General features: G+C 38.8%; 1 protein-coding gene across 6 annotated transcripts; it reads right to left on the reverse strand.

Annotated features, from left to right (window-relative positions):
* Positions 1–197: 197 nt before the first annotated feature.
* Positions 198–24,064, reverse strand: LOC101164852 (LIM and senescent cell antigen-like-containing domain protein 1). 6 transcript variants are annotated; one of them, XM_011489628.2, is made up of 11 exons: positions 23,848–24,064; positions 7,740–7,899; positions 6,090–6,156; positions 5,882–6,002; positions 5,605–5,754; positions 5,115–5,265; positions 3,969–4,061; positions 3,718–3,766; positions 3,496–3,571; positions 2,724–2,912; positions 198–1,576 (listed from the first exon to the last, which is right to left on the reverse strand). In XM_011489628.2, the coding sequence occupies exons 1-10, from the start codon at positions 23,874–23,876 to the stop codon at positions 2,768–2,770; spliced, it is 1,041 nt and encodes a 346-aa protein (XP_011487930.1). In that variant the 5' UTR covers positions 23,877–24,064; the 3' UTR covers positions 198–1,576; positions 2,724–2,767. The 6 variants fall into 6 exon arrangements, with proteins under 6 accessions (XP_011487930.1, XP_011487929.1, XP_011487928.1 ...); XM_011489627.2 differs by lacking the exon at positions 23,848–24,064 and adding an exon at positions 17,575–17,825; XM_011489626.3 differs by lacking the exon at positions 23,848–24,064 and adding an exon at positions 11,770–12,191.
* Between the last annotated feature and the right edge of the window lie 1,138 nt (positions 24,065–25,202).

Here is a 25,202-nt window from a genome sequence, read left to right on the forward strand (position 1 = left end):
ATACCTGAATGTATACATATGCCTTTGAATCATGAATGTTTTATTTAAATGCTGCCAATCCTTACAAATTTAGTAATTTTTTAAATATTTGTCAGCAGAAGAAAATTAAAATAGACGACAAATTGTAAAATAAAATAAGTTTGATCAGGCAATAATTTAAATAAATTTAAAATATTAATGGAAGTACACACACGCTATTAGTGCTAATATAATTTTATTCAGATGAGCCGACGACACTTGAAATGAACAAAACATATATTTCTATTCTAGCCTGGAACATGCAGTTTGGTTTGTCAAGACACAACAAATATCTTCATCAACATTGCATGGATCATTTAACACCTCACAGAAATATCACTTTTTATCATTTTGTACACATATGAACAATTAAACTAATACTTTGTATTTTGCTGCATAAACATCCTATGATCAAATACAGAACCAGATTTCCCAAAGCCGCTGGTTTGCCTTCCTCGATTGAGTGGGTCTGAGCCCCTAGGAAGTAAGAAAGCCTCCACTTCCTTAAGAGGATCACTTCCTTTGGATTACAAACAGCACAGGCAATGTTCCAACATCCAAATGTTATTCCAACATCCGGCAGCGCCTGTACGTCATAAGTCACCGTGTTGTAATAAACAGAGCATTAACAGCTGCCATGCAAACCTGCGACTGTAAAGCTGCTCAGTGTTAGATGACAGGGAGCAATGACTCAGTCCAACTGAAGCTAAAACTGTAAATAAATATGTTTTATATTTGTTATGGATTCATGTTGAATATGATGCTTAAATATGACAAAAACATATATATAAACTAGAAAAAAAATGTGAAAAAAATTGTGGTTAAACATCTGGTTAGCATAGACAAGTGTTTAATAAAAATATAAAAAGCAATCCCACACAGTGGATGTGAAACTTTTTGGATGAAATTACTACTTTATTGGTGAAAATATTCAACAAGAATCTAAATTAAGTATTTTTGGCATAATCTGTGTTAAAAAAACAGGAAGCGTAATAAAATATGCTCACATTTAATAGACTTTTAATACGTTGAATTTCTCTTTAGTCTTACTTAATTATAAAATAATTGTCACATATTGGCAAAATACACTGGCAAACATTTCTTATATAAAATATCAAATATGTTTTAAAGCACAATTTTTATCATCAAGTATATAAGACCATTTATGATGATTTTATATTCTTTATTCAAGAGTTTATTTAGCAATAAAGAAAGCCAGAATATGAAAGATATGCAGTGCAGAATTTCAGCAAAAAGGCACTCAAGACTGACCGTTAGTTTGGAGTCAGTTTCAGAAGAATAAAATGACTCTAAACTAATGGAACCTGTGATTCTAAGTGCAATACCCAAGCTAAATGTAACATTAGCACAACAATGACTTTTAAAGGGTGTGTTGGAGCAGGGTTCGGTTCGTCTCTCTCATCGCATCTTCCTGAGCTGCGTTTACTTCCGAGCGACGGTCTCCGACAGCTTCTTCAGCCTCTTCTTCAGCTCCAGCGGGAACTTCTCATAGCATTTCTTACACACTGGCTTCATGTCAAACTCCACAAACTTGTTCCTGAAAACAAAAGCAGACAGAAAAATGACATCTCATGCAATGTGGATACTTGAGTGACTTCAGCATTTGAATAACAAATGTTTTTTGGGTTTTTTAAATCCTGGATTGGGTGTTTATTCTGACACTTAGTTATACCTCAAATGTACTTTAAAATCTTACTCCAATCATCTTCTAATCTAATGTAAAAGCGTTCCCAGTGGTCTTTTAATTATAAGTATGCCGTTAGTATTAAAAATACTATGTTGTTTTCCAGGACCAAGTTTTTGCAGAGCAGCAGTAGTTCATCAGAATGAGCCTGCCCTCACTTGTAGCCCGCCTGGCATTATTTCTATATCACTAATAAGCCCTTTTTCAAACTGTCTGTTTTTCATCTGCTCTTCATTTACAACAATTTGAATAAAGAAATACTCAAAAAATGCAATTTTAAGTTGAATTTTCTTAAACCACATAAATAGAAAAATGTCATAAGAGAATTTTAAAACACCAAAAAACACAGTTTTCATTGGAGTGGGTCTTAAAAAGCACTAATACAAATGTACATGCTGTGATATGAGAACATGCATGTCAGGGATCAATGGGCGCCATAAACACCCACAAATCTTTATATAAATCAAACTTTGGAACCTAAAAGATAAAATACACAATACATTAAATGTTTGTTTTTTCTGAAGCACAATGTTTTAAAACGAAACTGTTGTTTTCTTCAAAAACAACCGATAATCCAGTATTTAATGGAAGAAAGGCCTCGCTGTGCACATTGACGTGAATCTACTGAACTTCTTTATTTCCGTGCCTCTGAACTCTTTATCTCAGCTTCATCTAATCAAAATACCAAAGCATGCAAATGATGCTGGAACCCTTCTGTGTGCCAGTGAAAAGCTGTCGGAAGTATTTAAGGAATTACTCCCCACAGCAGACAGGCCGGGAGACCCGTGAAACAAAGCTTTCCCTTCAGCCTGTGACGGATCTGATTTTTCTGTTTGCACAGCGAGCGACAGCCTAACTCCAAATCTCCGTTTCCTGCTTACAGCTGGTCTCGTGCTGAACTTTTACAGAGAAAGGTCACTCAAATGTGACCATGGTCTAAGGATTAGGAGTGACACCAACAGTGAGGCAAAATCCAACAGAAAGGGAGATGGACACTGACCAAAAGAAGAATGAATGAAGTGAGGAGAAAGGAGCAAGAAAGGATCACAGACACATGGGGATCAGAGGTTTCTTCTTCTTCTCCTTCGAGTCCCGTTCGCGCTTGGCCAGGCGGCGCTTCATATCGTCTGGAAGGCGTTCGTAGCAGTGTTTGCACACTGGCTTCAGATCCACCTCCACAAACTTATCCCTGACAGAGCAGGGACCACGGAGAGGTGGTGATGGGAGGGAAAGAAAGAAAGAAAGAAAAGGAAATGAGGGGAGAGGATCATTAAGAAGGCAGGAGGAAGAAACAGGGGTTGAAGAGAGGCAGGAGAAAAGGAAGAAAAGGAGTTCAGAGAAGCACAAGAATACGAGAAAGGTGAGATGAGAAAAGAGCGCTGAGAAGAAACGTTAACAGCCTTAAAAGAAAGAAAAAGAAAGAGTCTACAACCTGTTTTCCTATTTCTTTCTGAAATACTCACCTCTTCCCGTATTTCCCCCATCTTCCTGACATCTTGTTACCTGTGTTACTGCTGGTAACCTGCATTTATCTTCCTGCTTCTTTCAATTGGTGAGTTTCAAGTGTATCATTTTGTTGTTCTTTTTTGTTGTTTGATTGTAAAAAAAAGTGCTTTTCATTCAAAAAGAATTCATTTCTCATGTGACTCTATTCTCTAGATATTCCATACACATGAGTCACATCAACTAAGCCCATCAAGCCTCATTGAAGGGTAAAAAGTCAGAGTAAAATCCTTTGAATGACACCTAAACCCACAATGTGCTTCACTTACTTGAGGGTGAGCTTGGTGTTGCAGGTAGAGCATGCAAAGCAGTTGACACACCAAGCCTTGTTAAGGGCCGACACCACTGAAAGAAAAACCATTCTAGTTACTTACAAATACAAAAGGATGCTTTGACAATGCCATAGTAAGAACATCTTGATATAGTTTATGAATAAGTAAAGAAGTCAATAATCTAAAACTGATAACTGCACTTCTGTAAAAGGTTCTCACCGTCTCCTTCAATCACTCGGTTGCAGTGGTAGCAAACGTCTCCGAACAGCTGAGTTTGATGAAAGAGGAGAGTTTGAGGGTCAGCAATAGAGACACACAACCTGCCTGTTCTGTTCTATCAGCCCTTCAAAAAAGTGCTCTTACACTGGCAGAGAATGGGCTTGAATTATCCCACATTTATGTATTGTTCGGTATATTTACACTATTGCTGATGTACATGACACTGGTAAAGAAACACTGGCAAGGTTTACCTGGTTGTAGTGGGTCTCACAATATGCCAGCCCTTTTCGCTCGTAGTGACGGTGCCCCAGGAAGGGTTTCTCACACTTAGCACACACAAAATGCTGAAACAAGGACACAAAGGTGGTATAAATATATAGACACAGACCACATCAGGTCAGAACCCAAGTAGGGACTGTGAGAGCAAAACACATGCCCTGTTATGGCCTTCATACCGCAAAAAAGAAGAAGTGTTAGCAGAAAGATCCACTTGTTCTCTAAATCAACCAAGCAAAAAAACAAATATTTACTTCTCAGACTCCAGGAGTCTTGAATAAGAAGATAAAACACTGTTTTGAGCATTAATCTCTTAGAAAAATTATGAAAATTCAAATACATTCTTCTATGTTACTGAGGTAACGATGCAGAGATTTATCTCTAAGACACCTACACTTTTTCAAAAGTTAAATCTATAGTTGACAGTTTTGACTCCAGAGTACTTTATGTTCAAACCTGACCTTTAGATTATATTTCTGGTTCTCCAAAAGCTTTTCTCTGTATAAATAAACTAATTTATATAAAAATTCTGAAAAAAATAATGTTTTGATTACGCCAAACTGTTTGAAATATTTTTGTCAACGTTTAAGTCTTTTAAAGATTTTGTCAAACTTTGTTAAACCTCTAGCAGAATTTTTGTTCCATCTTCTGTAGCATTTCAAAAACATTACATTATAAATGTTGAAAAGGTATCTTGTACAAGATAATATGATTCATTTTATTTACAACAATAATTTTGAGTGGACTTATGTTGCCAGTACATAAACACTTTGCACAAATAAATGCTGAATTAAATGGTAAAATTCTCTTTGAGTGTGAGGCTGTTGCAAAGCACCAAGTGTAGTTTTCCAATATTGACCACTAGATGGCGACATCTATACAATTCAAACATCTCTGTTGCCGAATTAGCCAATAGAAGTGTGAAATTGTTACAACGTGAAAGTGTCACAACAGATTTCAAAATAAGTTTTACTTTAACTGAACAGAACAAATTACTCGGTTGTATTTTTACTATAAAAAGTGTGACTGTTAGTGATGGCAGATGAGCCTGAAGTGGCTCAGATTTCTGAACATATTAATAAGTACGAATTGTTATAAATAATGAGTGATTTGGGTAGTACCTCCACATGCCACTGCTTGCCCATGGCATTGACAACGCGGCCTTCGATGGGTCTCCTACATGCGCCGCAGATGGGCACGCCCATCTTGTCATGGCAGGGCAGACAGTAGAGCTCTCCCTTCAGCTCCCTGGCATCAGCTGTCAGCTCCTTACTGCAGAGGCGGCAAGAAATCACGCCGACGATAACATATAATAAAGATGATGATAATAGTTCTTATGCAACCCAAAAAAAAGTCTAAAATAAAATGTCTAACTAAAAACGACAACATAGGTTTTCCGCCTGCATTTACAGTTACAGAATGTGTCCACCAGAGGGCGATCAGACATCTTTTTGTGGATTATATCAACAAGTTTGTCAATTTCATAAAGAAACACTAATAAAACATTTTAAATGCACACACACAAAAACTAGAATAGGTCCTAACTTGCTATAGAATATTCACATTTGTGAGTCAGACAAAAGCCTGGTGTGTGTGCGAGCATGAGAGTACCCGCAGTTGTTGCAGTTGAAGTGATCCGGGTGATAAGGGTCGTTCTTGAACAGCAGAGGCTGCTCGTCGATGATGGCGTGGCACTTCTGACAGATGTACTTGCCGAGACCCCGAGCCTTCTCTCTGTTGTGGCACGGGCGGCACAAGTGTCTGGTGGGCCGGATGCAGAACAGAAAAAAACTCCAGTTCAAGCACCTCTTCTGTCCCTCTATCCTCATCAAGGTCAAAACAGTTGCTCCGATTGAAAATGCTATCGTCAGTAGAATAGTAGACTGACCGTCCAGCGTTTTTAACAAATCCAACATCTGCAAGCACAGCTTGGCAGATCACACAGCAGAAACAGTCTGGATGCCAGCTGTTGTTCATCGCCTTGATCACACGGCCGATAATGAACTCGCCTGGAACAAAAGAACAAGTTTACACGGAGATGATTTGAGCAAAAATACTGACAATAGCTTGGGGTAATAAAAAAGAGTTGCACTCACCACACTGATGGCAACAAGGAGCGAAAAGCATCTGGAAGTCGTGCTCACAGTACTTCCTGCCTTCGAACTGTCAATATGACAGAAAATAGGTTATAAGACTTTACAAAGATGAAACCGGTGCCTGGAAAGACAAACATTCACTTTTTAAAGTGTCACTTTTGTTTCCATAAACCTTGTAGATTAAAAAAATAAAAGTTCCCCCATAGATTCCTAAAACCACCTGACTAACTTAGTGGTTGTAGCCAAAATTTTTGATGAAAATCCCCCCACGTTACAGCTCTGAATACATCTGACCTCTTGGCCACTAGTAACAGCATTTCTTAGATCTCACTCTAATCTGCGCTTCCTCAGGTCTGCATTGCTGGTTGTAAATAATCTGTAGTAATCATTAATAATTAGGGTAAGACATGGCGGTTTGCAGTACACCCTAGTAACTTCTCCTGCTTCAGAAGAAAATTGAATGATTAAAAAAAAGGGAATCTGAAAAGGTTGAGTTAATTTAAAGTGCTAATAGACTAAACTCTGTAGTTTAAAGACCCACTCTTGTAAAAAATAGTGTTTTTACCATGTTCTAGTGGAATTTTCTGATGAAAGAGGACATCTTTAATGAAAGTTAAACTTAAAATTGTATTTCTGAGTATTTCTTTATTCAAATCGTTGTGACTCGGGAGCAGATAAAAAAATGCTGTTTGAAAAGAACTTAATTGTTTCATAAATGAAACACTGGGTGGCCACAAGCTCCCTGCTCCGCTCCATTCTGATCCACGTGGAGGTGACTACATCCATGTACGACTTGGTTTTCCTCGTCCGAGCTGACATCTGGCTGGACAGCTCCAATACTGCTCGCCATTTTTAGTGTACCAGTAATGTTAGGTTAGGCTGGAAGCTAGCAGGAGAGCGTGTGAACAGAGAGCTGTCAGCAACAGGGAGGGGAAAGGGGGCGGGGTTGCTCAACGCCAACTCCTTCCGCTCCTGCAGAAACTATGTCCAAGAAAACGACAGTTTTTTTATTTTTATTTTGGCTAAAATCGGCATAGTCAAAATGAAAATAAAACATTGTGAAGCTTTTTACAATAGATCAAAAGACGATTAGAGGGACATTGAGTGAACTTCTAATTTCATTGTTTCTTACTGCAATCAGGCTGCTTCCTTTCTGAAACACAAATGTTTTTTTTTCACATATGAAAAAAAGAAAAAAAAAGTATGTTGGACTTTGTCCATGAGCCACGGACTCTCACAAATCCCAAGGACATGCCAACAAGGTCAAAAGGTTAAAGCAAACTAAAGTGCTTAGTCAGCACAGCCTTTCGTAGCCGGACATAAACTTAGAGGAACTGCAGGAGGTGAAAATGTTGCATCCTTAGCTTTGGGGCTTGTATTGATCAAGCTCACAGAAGCATCTCCTCATTGATTTTGGAGGCTCCGGTTTCTCAGATAATTACTGGAGGATCTTTTTTAAATGACCTTCATGCACACTACGAGCTAAAGTCTGTGATGATGTTTGTGTGAGGAGAAAGGTGGTTATTTTATAGTAACTTTGGAGTTCTTCTTTTCAAACAAACACAACAGTGGACTTTTTATTAGTAATCATTTCCCCCAAAGGGTGCCTAACCCAGTCTGTTGATTGATGTCTCTGCAGCATGATGTTACCTCATAGAAGAGCCCCTCTGGGAACTGCTGGAAACACTGTGCACAGACAAAGCACTGTTCGTGGTAAAGCTCCCCGTTGCTGTTCACAATTTTCTCGGCTGGAGCGAAGCCGCTCTTGCAGCGTTCACACATGGCGTTTGCCAGAGCGTTGGCCATGTTGCTGAGGGAGAAAAAAAAAAGAATGTCAGGCATTAAAATAAAAACAAAGCTTCCATATCCAGTGTCATAAAAACGGATTTGACTTTAATCCTCATCTTAAAACAGGGATAAAAAAACAAAACAGTTTCACACTGTGACTTTCAAACCTTTGTATCTAAAAACCATTTGCTTCTAAAGAAATGGTTTTAATTCATTTGACTTGTAGTGTGAACACTTTAAGCTAAAAAAACTGATATCAAAACAAGAACGCAGGCACGTGCACATGCACACCCACACCCACACCCACACCCACACCCACACCCACACACACACACACACCCACACACACACACAGAGTTTCAGTCACAGGTTTTCCTTGGCCCTGCTCATCAGGGCGTGGGGGGTTTGTCGAGGTGGGAAACCGCTGAGGAAACAGACTAAAACCACCGCTGATGCTAGATTAACATCCCTTTGATGTGAAGCTGATTTCACCTTTTCTTTTTCCACTCTCACTGCTGATAATTCTGACCCAGATATTTTCTTATACTGATAAACAATAAATTCAGACAACACTTGATTACTAATGTATTCTGTGTACTTTCACTGTCCTGTCTAGTTACAACACAAGAAGTGAAGATTCAGTTTCCTCCTGTTTGGGTTTGAGGGGCTTTTTCCTGCTTGACTGAGAATCTGTGTCCACCTCAATCTGGACACGGCTGCTAACAGTACAGGAGTGTAGAGGGAAACGTCTGGAGCAGAGACCAGACCTCATCTGTTTTCACAAACAGATGAGAAACATCTAAACCACAGAGCACTTCAGCTGAAGACTTTCAACAGGCAGCTTATTTTATTCTGATACGTAAAAAAAAGTTAGTGTCCAAAACCAGATAGTTGGTCCAATGTTTTTTATTATTATTGAGTGAGACAACCTTCTTATTTATTGTTATTTATAAATCTGACTATAAATCAGCTGTCAATCCTAGCATTTCAACCGGCAGATTTAATTTAAAATAAACCCCAAACAGAGGAGGATAGAAGGAGAATCCGGAATTCCTGTGTTTTAAAGGTCAGAATTCCACTTTGTCTCTTAGCAACACATCCACACAAAGCTGTTGAGTTCATTTTACTTTTAAACCACTTTTTTCCTTTTTTGTCTATTTTACACATCAAGGATTATTACAAAAAAAAAGATATTTTAAAAGATTTGCCTCTAAAATAATGAATTTGTCTCTTATCTAAAATCTTTCATGTTCTGATGAACCCAAATCCATCTTTCAACCTCTTGAAGTGTCCAGTGTTAAAAACACCATGTTGAAGCAAGATGTTTCCAGTTCTCCTAGTTTATTAAATTCATACTCTTCGATATACCCGATCTGGACTGATATCAAACAGACAGAGAGTCCTGCCCTGTCCAAAGGATTTGTGGGACGTTGTGATACATCTCTCAGGCATTTCCACCTCCTGCCTGCTCCTGGCACGCCGAGTCAACACAAGCCTGACTGCCAATAAAGAAAAAGAAAAAAATGATACCTTTTATTCATTAAATTTAAAGCTGCCTCGAGTTTCCTAAAGTTTTTGGTTTCTGCTCAGCTCTGCTCGTAAGCCGTTTTCATACATCTGAGTCAGGTTAACCACAGTTGTGCTCCAGCACATGTGCAGGGCAAACAGGGAGTTTTTATGAAGCTTCTTGCAGCTCAAGATAATTGAACTAAGAGAACATAGAAGATGGGGGCGGCAAAGGTGTGCTGCATGGAAGTTAGCTCATTCAAATACTTTTCTGCAGAATCAATGAAGGTGTGGATTAGAATAAAAAGAGCAGCAGGACAGAGCAAGAAGTAAAAAGCAAAAATGTTGACTAACTCTCCAGACTCTAACTAACACTACTAGTACAAGTACAGCTACTTATTTTATTTTTTTTACTTTTTAATCTGACATTTGCCTATAAAAGGAGTGTGGTTGGCAGCTAAGGAAAATGATGTAAACTCCTGATTGTGTTGTGAATCCCCTCAGCTTCCTTCCTCCACTAATGTCCAGGAAAACCAGCCCTTTTACCGCTGACATACTCGCGCAAAACCTTTAAGCCACCTCTGGACTAAGATCCAAGTCATGTTCACTGGGGTAAAGCTTTATACGTCTAGTTTGACATAAAACATTTGCTTGGTCTATTGATTGAGAGGTGACTGTCAAATCCTCAGCTCTTCAACAGCCTTACTGAGAATGTTCCAGCAACTGTCAGGCGCCAAATGTCCCGCCGGCTTGCACATTTTTGGAAGGACTGAGGTTTGGAGGCAACATATCCCATCAAGATATGATGAAAAAAAATCTTTTCAAAGAACCACTCTGCTGAAAAAGTGTTCTTGGTGGCAATTTTCTGATGAGGGAGGATTTTCAGAGTATTTTCTATTCAAATTGTAGCGAATAAGGAGCAGGACGAAAAAATGCTGTTTGAAAAAGAGCAGATTTGTTACATAAAAAATCCACTGGGCGGATCCAAAACTCCCTGCTCTGCTCCCTTCTGATGGATCCACTGATGCAACTGGCTCTAAACTTTACGGCTGGATAGCTCCAATATTCCTCACCCTTTCTGTTGCACCGGTAAAGTTAAGTTGGGGCTGAATGTAAGATAGCGGAAGAGCATGTAAACAGAGAGCTTTCAGCAACGGGCAGGAGACGGGGGGGTGGAGTAGTTTGTGCCAACGTTCCCAAAACTTTAATGAACTCCTGTCGTTCTGCAGAAACTACATCCAGGTGTCCAGTCTTTGATTTCCATTTGTTGGACAAGAAATGAAAAATGATATTAACAAGAATAATTTCTTTAGGGTTCTGCTTTTACTGTGCCATATAATAGTTCCAGTTAGGCCTGCACAATAAATCGCAAATTTATTGTTATCGCACTATCAAGCTGTGCAATTTCCATATCGCAAAAGTCGGCGAAAATTGCAATAAATGCTTACTTTAAATGTACTAAAACAATCTTACCGCAGCCTTAAGTATTTAACGAATCAAATGAATCAATTTATGCATTTGACCAATCGTATGTAGCCCTTCATGTTATTGACCAATTGGATGGAGCCCTTTAATACCTGCCTCCCATGTAGACTAAGGTCCTTTGGAGTATGATGTAAGTTATTCTCTTATTTAAATCAAACTGTTGCATGTTTTTTGGTTGTTTTGCTATCTGTTCATGTATCGCAAGTTATATCGTCATCGCGAGTTTTCCTCATTTCGTGCAGCCATAGTTCCAGTTGTGGTGATGAAATCTTCCTGTGCTTGGGCAAATGCTGAATCACTGGATGCTTTAAAATGCCCCTTCCAAAAACAGTGGTGGACCCCACGTCTCTATTTCCCCCCACAGCCAATGATGAACCTGTATTGGTCAGAAATGCAGCATATATATTTAGCCTTTCTGTGTCCCAGGCACTCATACTTCAAATGCCAGCTGCCACTTCATGTAACAACTTCCCCCCTTTCCATTCAAATAGTCTTCCCTCTAGTAGGGCTCCCCGATCCCGCAGAAACATGGCAGCTCATCAGCGGCTTGCGCTAATCAAAGTAGCCGGTGAAAGCCAGCTCGAAGCGTATCAGAATTCTTCACATTCTGTAACACTGCAGTCAGCTCCGAGTTAACACACTCCCATCGGCGAGAGCGGATTCCTTCATGCTAACTCCCTCCTGAACAAACAGCTTCTTTTCCAGTACTTTTGGTTGGCATTTCTACAGGAACATGCATTGACACTGCTGGAAATAATGATTTCATGACCAACACAAATGAAGACACCAATGAGGGGACTTGATGCTAAATTTAGGTCACCTGAAAAGATTCAGATTTCAGGACTTTAGAACGTCTTTCCAAAATAAATTCATTACACTGAGACTGAATTTCAATACTTACAAGCGAGCATAAAAGTCACAAAACTCCTTATAGACTTTAACATCACTCTTTCTCCTCTGAGTCTTGGACACTGGGAGCTCAGTGTCTCCTCCGTCATTCTGAAGACTGGTGTGGAAGCCATTAATCTCCCCGCGCATCGCCTGGTCGGGGGCTTCGCCATCCTCAGGTATTGACGGCGGGAGAGCACGACCGTTCATCTCCATGATCCCCGACAAGCAGCGTGACCTAACTCCAGATGTACATCTAAAACCTTGAGAGGGGGGCTCCCATCCCGAAACTCCTGGAAAAATCAACTGCAATGCCTCGTTAATGAGGAGGAGAGGAAAGTTGTAGGAGCTGTAGTCCAGTGAGGAGAAAGTATGAACCACCAAGTGATCGCACTGCCGAAGGTCTGCTTCCTCCCTCTCTCTCCTTCACAAACACTGTTTTCATGGACGCACTCCCTCTTTCTCCCATCTACTCTCCCTCTTTTTCCTCCACACCCTCCCCTCCTGTTGCACTATTCTCGTGCAGGTTACTCTGTTCAGACAGAGGTCACTGTGTCATGACGCACACACAGACCTTTGCTATAGTCTTTAAATTAAAGTAGTGTTTTATACCACTTTTGTCTTGACAAAGAGGGATTTTATTTTTAAATTTGACATGACTGCATAAACCTAAGACATTTCTATGTTTAAACAAACATATAGAGACACAAATGTAGCAAAGAGCTGGCTGATCAGTGTCTGGCTCTCATCAAGTAGTTTTTCCTGACTCAGAGCCTCCAGCTTCTAATAATCGAATGCAGAAACTCAAGCGTGGTTGATTCCAGCAGCAGACATGCTCTCTGTGTTTCTCTGTCATTCACCATCAGCCATGTCCATTTCCTTTGTGGTATGTAAGTGCAGCACGCACCCACAAAGCATAGAATTGATCAAGTTTGGCTTTGATCACTTCACTGAATAGAGTGGACTTTGACTTCAGATGTACCGTTTCTAAATTCAGCTTAAACTCAACAAAGTATTCCTGACACAAAAGAATCTTGCTATGGCTCAGATACTATGTAACAAGAAAAATATGAACACCAAATGAAAATGGGATTCTGAAGCTATTTGGTTGGACTAGCAATTCTAAAATATGCTAATCTTTTCCAATCCCATCATGGTCTAAGCTTAGGCATTCCCCTGCCGACAGCTATTTATGCAGTTACACTCAACTTGCTTCTCAAATTAATGACCACTTCCCGAAACATCAAAACAACACCAGGCCAGATCCGGAAATACACTCCAGTGGGACAAACATGTTTGACGTTTGATTTAAAGACAAAGCTGCTTGGCTGATCCCGCCGAATCAAGGAGCCAATAACAAGTACAAGGTTCTGAACCTGTGTGTGTGGAAGTGTCCAGCTGAAAGCCGTCTCAGAGTCCTTCAGTATAAAAGCCTTCTACATTACTCCATTCTACAAATAGACGCCCAGTGGAGCCTCAACTCCAAACTAGGCGCAGGCAGCTGCCGTGTTTTACGCGTGTGTGTCTGTGCAAAAGACTTTGTATACATAATAGGAGATCACTGTGGCGCCTTATGAAAGGGACCCCACACTACAAACAACATGAGTCATTGCAATAGTAAAGATGCATTTAATTTTGAAAATTTCAAAAGAAACATGACAGGCCTGTGTCACAAAACATCTGTTTAAAGCAAAAGGTTCTACATATATATATATATATATATATATATATATATATATATATATATATCTATATATATCTATATATATCTATATATATATCTATATATATCTATATATATATCTATATCTATATCTATATCTATATCTATATCTATATCTATATATATATATATATATATATATATATATATATACACACACACACAAACACACACATACATATATTAAGCATCCTCTGGAACCATAAAACTCTTGTCAAAGTTCTGAACTGTCTGCTCAGAGTTCATGTATTCTGCTGGGGGTTCAGCACTGGAAACCAGTGTTGACTGACCGGGGTACAATGGACAGAGGGTGGCGGCTCGACAGGAAACTCTGCTCCTGATTACTGTGCAGTCACTGGCATTGCAGAATGTTCCACCCTAAAATAAAGGCTGGGGATGAGATCAGGTCCCTGATTTACAGTCTGGTGTGATAAAGTATCCTGCTGGTGTGGATTGTATGGTTTCGGTGCCAGCCAGGTGGCTGGAAAATGACTCGGCTGAGCATCACAGAGCCAGAAGCCTCGACTGTTAAAATAAGTCTGAATGGAACTAAGGCACAGACTTCTACCCATGCAGATGTGGTCATTTTTTCCCCTTAGTGATATGAACGGATTAGACAAAAAAATAAATAAATAAATAAATAAAAAAAAATCTTCGTTGAATTCTTTAGAACAATTTATTTTTTTAGAAATGTCATGCTCCCCCCATTACACGGTTTACAGCAAAACATGAAGTCTGTGCTTTCTGTTTTCATAATAAAATACCAGAACTGTTGTACTTCTATATTACTACAATAATAATATTAATTCACACAACAAAGCCATCTCCTCTTAAAGATGAATGTACTCTCACTGTGTAGTTTATGAATTACTAGTACATAAACATAATATTTTAGACTCAAAGTACCATTTAAAATACAAACTTTTGAATAATTAATAATTATGGTAAACATTTATTCTTTTGGCGCTTGTTGTCTTAAAAGTAGCTCGCATGGCAAAAAAGTGCGGGCACCCCCGCTTTAGAAGATAAAATATATATTAGGGATGCCACCATTCTAGGTTCAAACCTGAACTGTATGCAACACCATTAAACCTACTCATAGGAAAGTCATCCATTGCATCTCCATGTTTGCATTCGTTTACATGGAAAGTTTCAAGCACGCATGTTTGAAACTGTCAAGTTGTTTGTTGAAGTTGAAAATGTAAAAAATATGTATTATTTATTGTTTTATTTAATCACACTAGGTTTAGTAGAAGCCAATTGAAAGGTTTTCTTCAAGGTTACTTGCTTATTAAGAAAAAAAAGGTAACACATATTTCACATCTGTGGTCAGACTTTGGGACTCCTTCATGGAGCATTTCAATGTCATGGGTTAGGTTTCCAGGTTAGATCAAAAAGAAGGAAACTAGCAATCTTTTTCAAAAGCAAGGTTCCCACAGAAAGGAATTTTTTGACAAAAACTCCCCACAAAATATCAATAAATGGATCAGACTTTTCTGCAGCTTTGTAATATCTTAGTTAAAGTTTTTCAGATAGCAGTTTATGAAGGTTAATAAATAAATAAGTAAATAATAAGTAAAACAGCACACTACACAACATGTAGTGTTGTGAAAACCTGTCTCACTGCCGGCTTGGAATTTTATTTATTTTTGTTATTTTTGCTGTATGAATAGCAAATTGAGGCCAGAGTCACAATTCAAACACACCCTGGTCATACACTCCTACTCGCTGTGTCAACAGTAACCATGGCAACAGGGAGGTGAGGGCTGCTCCAACTAAACTTTCTTCTTCTTCTTTTTTTTCAGTCTGGCAGACCATCAAGTCTGTGCACTCTTACTAAACGTAAGCACGCGCTGATCCACTGACTGTTTAAACAGAGCTTGTGATTAACGGTCGTATTGTTTTAAGACTCATGGTCCCAGAGGACACTTTGACCTATCCAGCCTGGACCCACTCCACTGTAGTGCAGGAAACATGCAGCCCTAAGGAGAACATCAACATGTTTTTACGTTTTCAATACTATACAACCTTTACTTACTCTTACAGCACCATGTGGTGCCCTACTGAGTGTGAAACTGCAGTCAATCCCATTATTTCACTTTCCTTCCAGTAAGTAAATCCAAAAATATTTCACAAAATAAAAATGAAATACTATAATACACACTTTTCTTGTATTTACCATTTTCTTAGCTTGAACACCCACTTTGATGAAAATTGGGTTTTTAATATGTTCCAGTGGCCTTTTTCTGATGTTGGAGAACAAATTTATATTTAAACAAATAAGCTCAAAACAACACTTCCGGGTAAACAACACTTTATTCAAATTGCTGTAAATCAGGAGCAAATAAAGAAATGTCATTTAAAAAAAAGAGCTTCTTTGTGAGCGACAAATTCCCTGCTCCGAGCTCTCAGCAATGGGGAGGGGGGAGGGGGTGCTCATAGACTGTAAAACAATAGACGAATCCAGGTGTGACATCACCCATAGAAAATGCCTCACCTCCAAGCTCTCTCAAAATGAGGCAAAATCCCTCATCACTGCTTCCTGATATGGGCACCGCCATGTTGACACCAGTTGACAGTGATTGGTCTGAGTCACTCTGAGTCATCGTATCTATGGCAATGGCGACAGTAGTTGCCACTGTTACGATGACTCAGAGCGACTCCGACCAATCGCTGTCCACTGGTGTCAACATGGCGGTGCCCATATCAGGAAGAAATGGTGCTTCCTATTTGGGAACACGAGAAGGGAGAAGTTGAGCTGCCGGTTGTTTTTACAGTCAATGGGGGTGCTCTGCACCAACGTCTTTCCACAACTCTGAGGCGGATTTCTGATGAACTACTACCACTGTGCAGATACTATGTCCTATTTTTTTTATTTTGGCTAAAAACAGCTTAAGCCTGATTAAAAGACCAAAGGGAACGCTTTTCAGTAAATCAGAAGATGATTGGAGCGGGACTTTAAATGCATTTTTGACTCACTTACAAAAGTCATTTTACTGTGTTATGGTATGTGCTTAAAACCGTGGTAACAGGAAAAAACTGAATCAAACTGGCAAAAAACATAAATGATAATATCAAAAACTCTGTAGTAAGAAATATTTTTTGTTCTTGACATCACGTCTGTGAGCGTCAATTCTAGTAAGCAATAAAGATCAGGATCCCATTCTTCCAATAGTATTGTGTTTAGGACCCAACAGCTGATTTTCATAATAATATAATGTATTCTAAAGAAACATTACCCTTCCTTAGGGCAAGGAGCTCATGCGTAAGAAAGGCTTGAGGGTTAGCTGGGGACACCTATAAAAGGCCCCTGTTTTTGTTCACATTCCTCACATTGTTACATTCCTCTAACCACTTGCACACACACACACGCACACACACACGCACGCACACTGCTGTGCTCAAAAGGTAAAACCCGAAGGGTTGGTGGTTCAATTCCTGGACTGCAGCAGCAACAGTTTGGCAAAAACGTAAAGTAGAAAACAGAAAAGTCTGATGTTACCGTACGGTTATCACGGCTCTGTTATCGCACGAGCCTGAGGAATTCAACCATCAGCTGCAGCATTTACTGATCAAACACTCCGCCACAGTTTACCCTATCGGTCTTTGCAGGACGCCACACACACACCAGGACTTATCTTCACACACTGTTTGCTAATGAAGTGTTTCTTTGGGAACACGAGCAGCGACATGGTGATTTGTAAAGAACTCTGAGGAGTGATAACCAGCTAACGACAAACAAACCCATTGTAAGGTCTACATTAGAGTGTTTAAAAAACACCGAAGGTCAAATTATGGGGAAAAACTAAAAACATAGAGGAGAAGAAGTCGTTAGCTGAACAACAAACACAAAAAAACAAAAAGACTGTTTATAAGAGAAATTTGGTTCTCGTTAGTTTCTTAAATTTCAGGTAATTTTGACAAAGTAGGAATCAAATGAAGTGAACGGCTTGTAGCGGCAAAAAATAACTAATGTCAACTTCAATACACAACTGAACATTCCCATGACAAAAACACATCATCCACTACAGTGCAAGCTAGAAGTGAAAGGAATTGGAAATGCAGCCTCACCAGAACGTGAAGGCCCACACTCACCTGAGGCTGTCCTGTCCCAGACTCCCATAGCTGTCTGCTTTCTCCTGTCTCCGTCTGTACAAGTCTGAAGTGGACAACTCCTTCAGCCTCAGAGAGCTCATCTCCTCCTCTCCCTCCTTTCCTTCCTACGTCTTCTTAGACTTCTCAACCACAAGATTAACACGGAATACGTTATATTTGGAGCAAAGTGAAATTCTCTGCTAAGTTTGGGAGTCTCGAGCTTTTCTCCAAAACACACCTCTAGGTCTCACACTGTTATGGCAAGACAAATCCAGGGGCGTGGTCTGAGAGCCTGCACACCTATCTACTGCAGTTGTAGCTCCTCCTACTGCAGCAGGTAGGAGGGGGAGCATCATAAGACTCAGATGTTGTCTTCTAGGCTCTTTTGTTTTTTGTTTACATTCTTTTGCAATTATTGTGTCTCAAACATAGGAAGGAAAATAATAAGAATGTTCTTTGTGAAAGGGGAAAACAGAACGAATGAATTGAGTTTCAAGAAAAGTTGAGGACAAAAAAAACTAACCAATCACACGCGGATGATTGCTGATAAACGCTGCAACAAAAGACCTTAACCATGAGTGGAAAAAATATATTCCTGTATTTTGATGAAAACCATTAGTGAAACATTACATCCACGTGTTTTGAAAACAGACATGTCAGTTATAAGGGTGTTATGGGGGAAGACATTCAACGAGACAGTGTGAACTTTGAGTTTTTTTGTTTTGCTTGAATTCGATTTGAGCTCCAGACTGGAATATTTTCAGAAACAACAAACTATTGAAAAAGAAAATGCCAATGCATGAATAATTCATTGACACATTAAACAGGAACAAGCCTTCTTCTCAGGGAGCAAACAAAACACAAGCACTTATCCCGATCTGGCTGGAAGCTCCTTCAATGATTGAAAACACCGAGCTGTGACCTCATTGCGAGGTAGACGGCGTGGACGCAAACAAGCGGCAGAGGAATCAGCTGCAGCGGAAAGCGGGGCTTTTAGATGCAGATTATTGCTTTTATAGAGAGAAAAGGTCAGGATTTTCATTATGTATGCAGCAGCCCTCTGTACACGCAGGTAAGAATAAAGGAAAACAAAGCATGGACTATAAAGAAATCTCCAATAACAGCATCATCATACTCTCAGTAATTTTCAAACCTCATATTTACCTTCTTGGTTGTTGTTTTTCTAATTAGAATGAGACTAAAGGTAATCTATCTGTACCACAGAAGAGGCAACATGTGATTCACTTCAAATGCTAGATTGAAAGAAATGCAACTGCAACAAATAGGTTCTTAATCAAGCTATTTTGGCTCTATAAAGATATGGTTAGACCATCTTATTTGAAAAAAATCTTTGTTGGCTGTAGTAACAGCTCATCTAGATATGTAAGGACAGGTTCATGCCCACAGAACAGCAGCCTGCCTTGACCTGTTGAGGATTCTCCTGAATTTTACAGCCACTTGTACAAAGTTTCCCAAACGCTAAACACTTTCAACATTCCATCTTTTTTAGGGCTCTTACTCAACAGACAGCTATTTGAAAACACATATCTGTTCTGCATGCAAGAAGCCACTTTAAAAAAAAAAAAAAAAAAGAGTAGAACATCCGAGACAATGTAGATTCAAAGGTTGTCTAAGTTAACAAGCTTCATGGATGGTCTGGGGATCATATCAAATGTTGTGGAAGATCTACTACCTGGGCCAATACAGTCTCTTAAAATGCTGAGTGCAGGACTTTCCCATCAGTCTCTCCTCCTGCTGCAGCTGTAGGAGGACATGTCTGAATACGCTAAAACAACGATGATGAGCACCTTTGGAAACCTCCAGTCTGAGACCTTATGTAGCAACACTTATCATCCTCACAAAGAGGAGAATAGAACTTTCTTCTAACAACTATACACATATATGTCGACTATTTTAAACATAATTAAAGTTTAAATGCACAAAACATTTGTATAATACAGACAAAGGCTGTATTTCCTATTACAGATTTGATAAATGTATGTACAAAGATGTCTTGCAGTTACTGATACATTTTTTTGTCTTTTCTCTTCCACTTTTTCAATATAAACATCCATCCATCCATTTTTTAGCTCCCTATATCCTTATTGGGGTCATGGGGTTGCTGGAGCCTATCCCAGCTACTACTGGTACACCCTGGAGAGGTCTCCACTCTGTTGCAGGGTTCACAATCACTCCCACACACACTCTGCAGAGTCAGAGATTCCCTATAAAGCATGTTTTTGGACTATCTGGAGAGCACAGAGAAAACACACTCATGCACGAGTGGAACATTGATACTCCACACAGAACGGACCCAGCTCACTGTGAGGCAAGAGCGCTAACCACTGCCCTGCAGTGCAGCTCTCAACATGAACATCTCTTCAGTAAATGCTTTGAGTGACTCTGCTGCCACCGTGTGGGCAATGCTTTGTTTTACAACTTGTTTCAGTCCAGAACATTTCTGTGCTTGTGTCCTCCTGAAAGCTTTTGGACCACAGAAAGACTTTAACTCACACTGGGGTTTAGTTAAAGGGGCTAAGCCAAATCATCTGACATTTTAAACTGGATTCAAGCTAAAAACCGGCATGAAGAGATTAATTTTTGAAAGAAGCTAATTATTTTTACATATTTAAAACTCTATTTCTATCTGTTAACACTGGAAAGAAAGAGTGAAAAAGGACGGCTTAGTAATAATCTTTTCCATCTGCTCACACATCAACTGTTGGTAATTTCCTCCTCTTTTACTTCATACTTAGGTTAAAGTACAACCATCACACTCACAGAAGAGGAAGCACACACTGCCAAACAACTTAGGAGAACTGCTTCATAAAAAAACGACTTCAGATGCAAGAAATGATAAAGAACTATGATTGATACTGACACTACACCTAAAAATACATTTGACAATAAAACAAATATATCTTACTAGAACGGTGTTGGATTGCAATGAAGATGTGGAGCCGTTTCTAAAGACCTCTGCTGTCGCTGTCACTCTCAGTGTGTTTATCTCTGCCTGTTGGGAAGCATCATTTCCTGCACGCTGTGGTGAGGGTGAGAGCAGGCCAACAACAGCTAAATGTTGCACCCGTATGTGGGTCTTTGAGCAAAAACACAGACCCTTCTTGTTCCAGAAGCCATTAAATCTTTTGTGTAGTGGATCATCTTATGATTTTCCAAAAATCAAACTGAATTTCTTCACATATTAAACCCACTTACACAAATATATACTTTGGCACAAATTTACATCTTGATATTCTTGCTTTTGATGATCAATGTGCAGGTCGAAGCAAAGGTAGAGAACACTTAAGGCATGAACTAATCTTTACAAAGATTCCAAAACCAACATACATGATTACATATATAATATGCAAACATATGCCATATTTCAAAGTATATGTTTCATATCTATACAAATCGACTGTGTTTGAATTGTGCAAACCAAATTAAGGTGTATCGCTTTGCCTTATAAACAATAAGCTTATTGTAAAGGAATGTGAGGAAAAAAATAATGAATCAACCAAGATTTAGGGCCTGCATCTTTCTTTTATATGACGACTGGTTAAAGATTGCAAATTCATACCATTGAATGGAAAACAATTAAAGACGTTGAACAACCATTGATGAAACTTTTTAGGAAAGCCTCGTTTTTATTTATATATCAGATGTCTTTAACTGAAAGGTCAAAAGGAAATAATTTAAAACATTATTTAAAACACCAAAGCATCTGCATACGGGAAGCAAAGATTCAGTTTTTGGAACACATGTGATTTGGGCCATAAAAATAGGAAAAATTAGGATTTTAAATCACCAGAGTTTTATCCCAGCAATGAGGTATTGAAGTGGTGGCATCATGATGGAGATGGTTCAGTTTATCAAACAGAAATAAAAACGAAACTAAATAACAATACGTTTGTGTTGCAAATGCAAAAATAGGTTTTGAAAGCAAGAATAAAAAGTTTTTTTTAAGCAAATATTTAATATTTTGATTTGCTACTTTGAACCTCCTTTTTTTTGCAATGTGGTGGCATAAATATCACTTCATTAAATTGCAGCTTTTTATGTCAAGATTAACTGTTTCAAATGCAATTCTATCAAAAAAAGAAACTACACTGTGGAAACCTCTGACTTGGAAAGAACCACAATAAATGCACCCAGTCACAATCATAATATGCAAAAATGTCTCGAAATGTTGTGGGGTTTTGGTAACCAGCAAAAAAGGATCTTAAAATAGGAAGTTTCTTTAACTTTTCTCTTAGACACAAAGAGTTTTATTTTTCTAAACTAAATGGAACGTACCAGTTGCAGCTGGATAAATGTAAATAGAAATAAAGTGGATGATCTGTCAATGCCTTGGTTCACCCTGAATGTGCAACACAACTCTGTCCTATTAAAAATGGGATCCACGTGCAAAGCTTTGCTGCAAAAAAGTATACAAACACCTGAGAAAAGTTACACAAACGTCACGAGTCATCACAGAATACACAAGTATTTCCTGGTTACAAATAAAGGATAAGATGACAAATTTGAGAATAAAAGAGCAGATTAAACAAATATGCTTCTCAGACAGAAGATGCCGTCTATTTTAATCAGAGTATTTCAGTATTTTTGCTTATTTCAAGATGGCATATCAGATCTTCTTACTTGTTGTGACCATTTTTGTTTTGATGTAACGCATATCACATTATTGCTCATGTCATGAGATAATGGAAAACCAACAGAGAACAAAGCAGCAGCTTTTCCTAGCATAAACACACAAGCTACATTCACACTTCATCTTCTCCAGCTGTTTTCTAAAAACGTTCATAGCAAACTGGATGGAAAATCTGTACAAGGCAAGTAAAGCTGAGTCTTTCTGCAACTGGAATGGAAAGCAGCGTTCCCAAACATGTGTCTGTGACCAATGTTTAATTTTGAAAAACTGCCTGATTCTTTCCACCACATCTGTCATGAATCATTCTTGATGCATGTCAAGATGCTTGCCTTAATCACTTGTCTCAAATACATCATCAATTATCAATGTAAAAAAAATGTATTACTATTTTATACATTTTTCTAAAGCTTTCCCTCATGAATGCATCTAACATGCATCTAAAAATAGGAAGCATGCTAGGAATTGACCCTGACAACAGACATTAAATGTAAACAGCCAAATATTATAACTTTTATAATAAATACTTAAATATTAAATGAGCAGAAATGCTTTTCCATTGTGTGTATTAATGGAACTGTCATATAAAAAAGGCACTTTATAATATCATAAATAGTTAAAAACGAGTTTCTACAAGTTTTTCAGCTGCCACACTTCTTCACACCGCCAAACTCCAGTTAGAGCACACACACCTAAATCCTACATCTACCAGCTTCCCATTTCCAAACAAGGACAAGTCTACACTGGAGAGAGAGACATTTGTCTGAGCTGTTGTTGTATGAACGCAGCGTGGGATCAGATAAAAAGACATTCTAATGCAGAATAAATCCAAAGATCCTCAGACTCTCCCTTTGAGAGCTACTCAGTCCAGAGTACTTTATAAAAAGTCATTCCAGGCCATAATAAACTCTATGATACGCACAGTAGCAATCACACTATGGTGGTAGGGAGAAAAGGCTCTTTCAGAGAAGAGACCCAAGGGAAAGAACGGTCAGGAAGTGGTTTGAAGAGCTGGGAACACAGTCCAGTGACCCACTGAGGACATTCCACGGGAGGGAGGAGGGGGATTTGGAGAAAATAAGAGCATCATTGCAGCTGATTGTCATTTCTGTCCTCAGTGCAGAACATTTCCAGTCTTGACTCAAGGCTGAGGACATATGGACACAGAGGGAAAACTTCTAATTCTTATTCTACGCCGTTTTTCATTCCCAACTCAAGTCTGAGCATCTTATTACCAGTTTACCGCTGTTTTTAAACCTGACGTAGAATAAGAGTGATTTAGAAGTATATGCTGAGCTCTTTTTTTTTGGCTAAAGCAGCTGTTTGATTTATTTTTTTCATACTGTAGGGGGCGCTAGCTTCAAGTTCAGCTACGATAAGACGAATCATTTGGGTAGCAAATTTGATTTTTAAAGCATTTTCCACGTGCACACAAATAGACAAAGCACGTTACAATATTTTAAAAGCCCAATTCAGCTACAATAACATTTTTAAATTGTTTTAATAATGACTTTAGGTAAGTTTCCAATCATAAAAATGGCATAGCGGTTTTTTCTCTACATGTAAAAGTGTTTACTTAACTTTTCAGCTGGATTTGTTCTTAATACGCGTTTCTTTCCCCTTACCCGTTGGTCATCTCGGCAATGGCGAGCATCTTTCACCACACCCTCGGACCACAGACGTTTTCTGCTCTCAGATGCGGATGTCCAGATGTTGTCCTGCCAGGGATACGGAGTGTCGGTTGTCTCTCTTCGCAGAATGGCGAACGGGGACGGCCTCGCCTCTGTCCCGCTCTGTCCACGCGCCGCTCCATCAATGATGCTGAGCTTCCGCTCGAGGGTTCAGAATAAAAGGGTTCAGGTCAGTCAATTTCAGTTGAATCAGTGGAGCTTAGTGCAAACTTGAAGAAAAATAGTAGAAACGTTTAATGAAAAGGAATCAAGATCAAATACTTAGTTTAAAAATATATTTTTGTCTTCCCTTTCACTTTATTGGTGCATTTAATAATTTCAAATGTATGTGTCAATGCCTAAACTCTTCTAAAAGCGTAAAAAGTATTTTTTAGCATCAGTACATTTAAACATTACGCCATTTATTGCTTTGTCCAGCTAAAAAAATAAAACAACTTTTGATTTGCTTTTAATTTAAATATTAAGATTTGCACATTGATGGCCTAATAGTTTATCATTATGAATCATATTTGAATACTTTTAACAAATAGAAAAAAATGAAGGCACATTGATACTTTTTATATGATGAAGTAATCTATTTAAGTTTTTTCCCCTTTTAAGTTCAAATTGATTTAACGAGAAATGCAGACGCAAACTATTAGAGGAACTTACCTTTATTTTGAAAATCGCAGGATGTAAACACGTCTTTTACTCCGGGACAGCTTAACACGGAGTGCAGAGGCTTTATCCTAATTAGTATTTTTGCGGGTTTTTACATACACGAAACAGTATGACCCACCGTGTTCTGTGCAGTAGCGTCAGATTCTACCGATACGTAGTCATACTCGTGACTTTACAGCTACTGGCTGCTGTTGGTTGGTCATTAAAGACTTTCCTTTAACTCGAAAGAAATGAGATTTCCCCCCGTTTTTACCAGTTTGACGAAAATATAACGTGTTGTAAACAAAACATTCTCTTTTAAAATCTTCTAGGATGATTGTCCGTTTTGTCCCAAACACACTCCCACTCCTGCAGAAACTTGTGAAACCAGCAGAATTTGACATGGGAAACTATCTAAATGCATCACAAAGTAAGGGCGATGCAGTTGCACATCGTTCGAGAAATGCTTTACCTTTGCAACCAACTGAGTACAGTAGTCAATATTCGTCGTTTCCTCTCCTAACTACGTCACTCTACCAGAACAGCAGATCTTCCCTTAAAAGGAAAGGCGCCACACTTTCCTCCCTCCTTCAGGCAGGATGAGGACTCTAATAACAGCGAGATATCCAGCCCCTCTGTACTGTGATCAC

Source organism: Oryzias latipes, chromosome 21, assembly GCF_002234675.1.
Source record: "Oryzias latipes chromosome 21, ASM223467v1".
Classification (NCBI taxonomy): Eukaryota; Metazoa; Chordata; class Actinopteri; order Beloniformes; family Adrianichthyidae; genus Oryzias; species Oryzias latipes.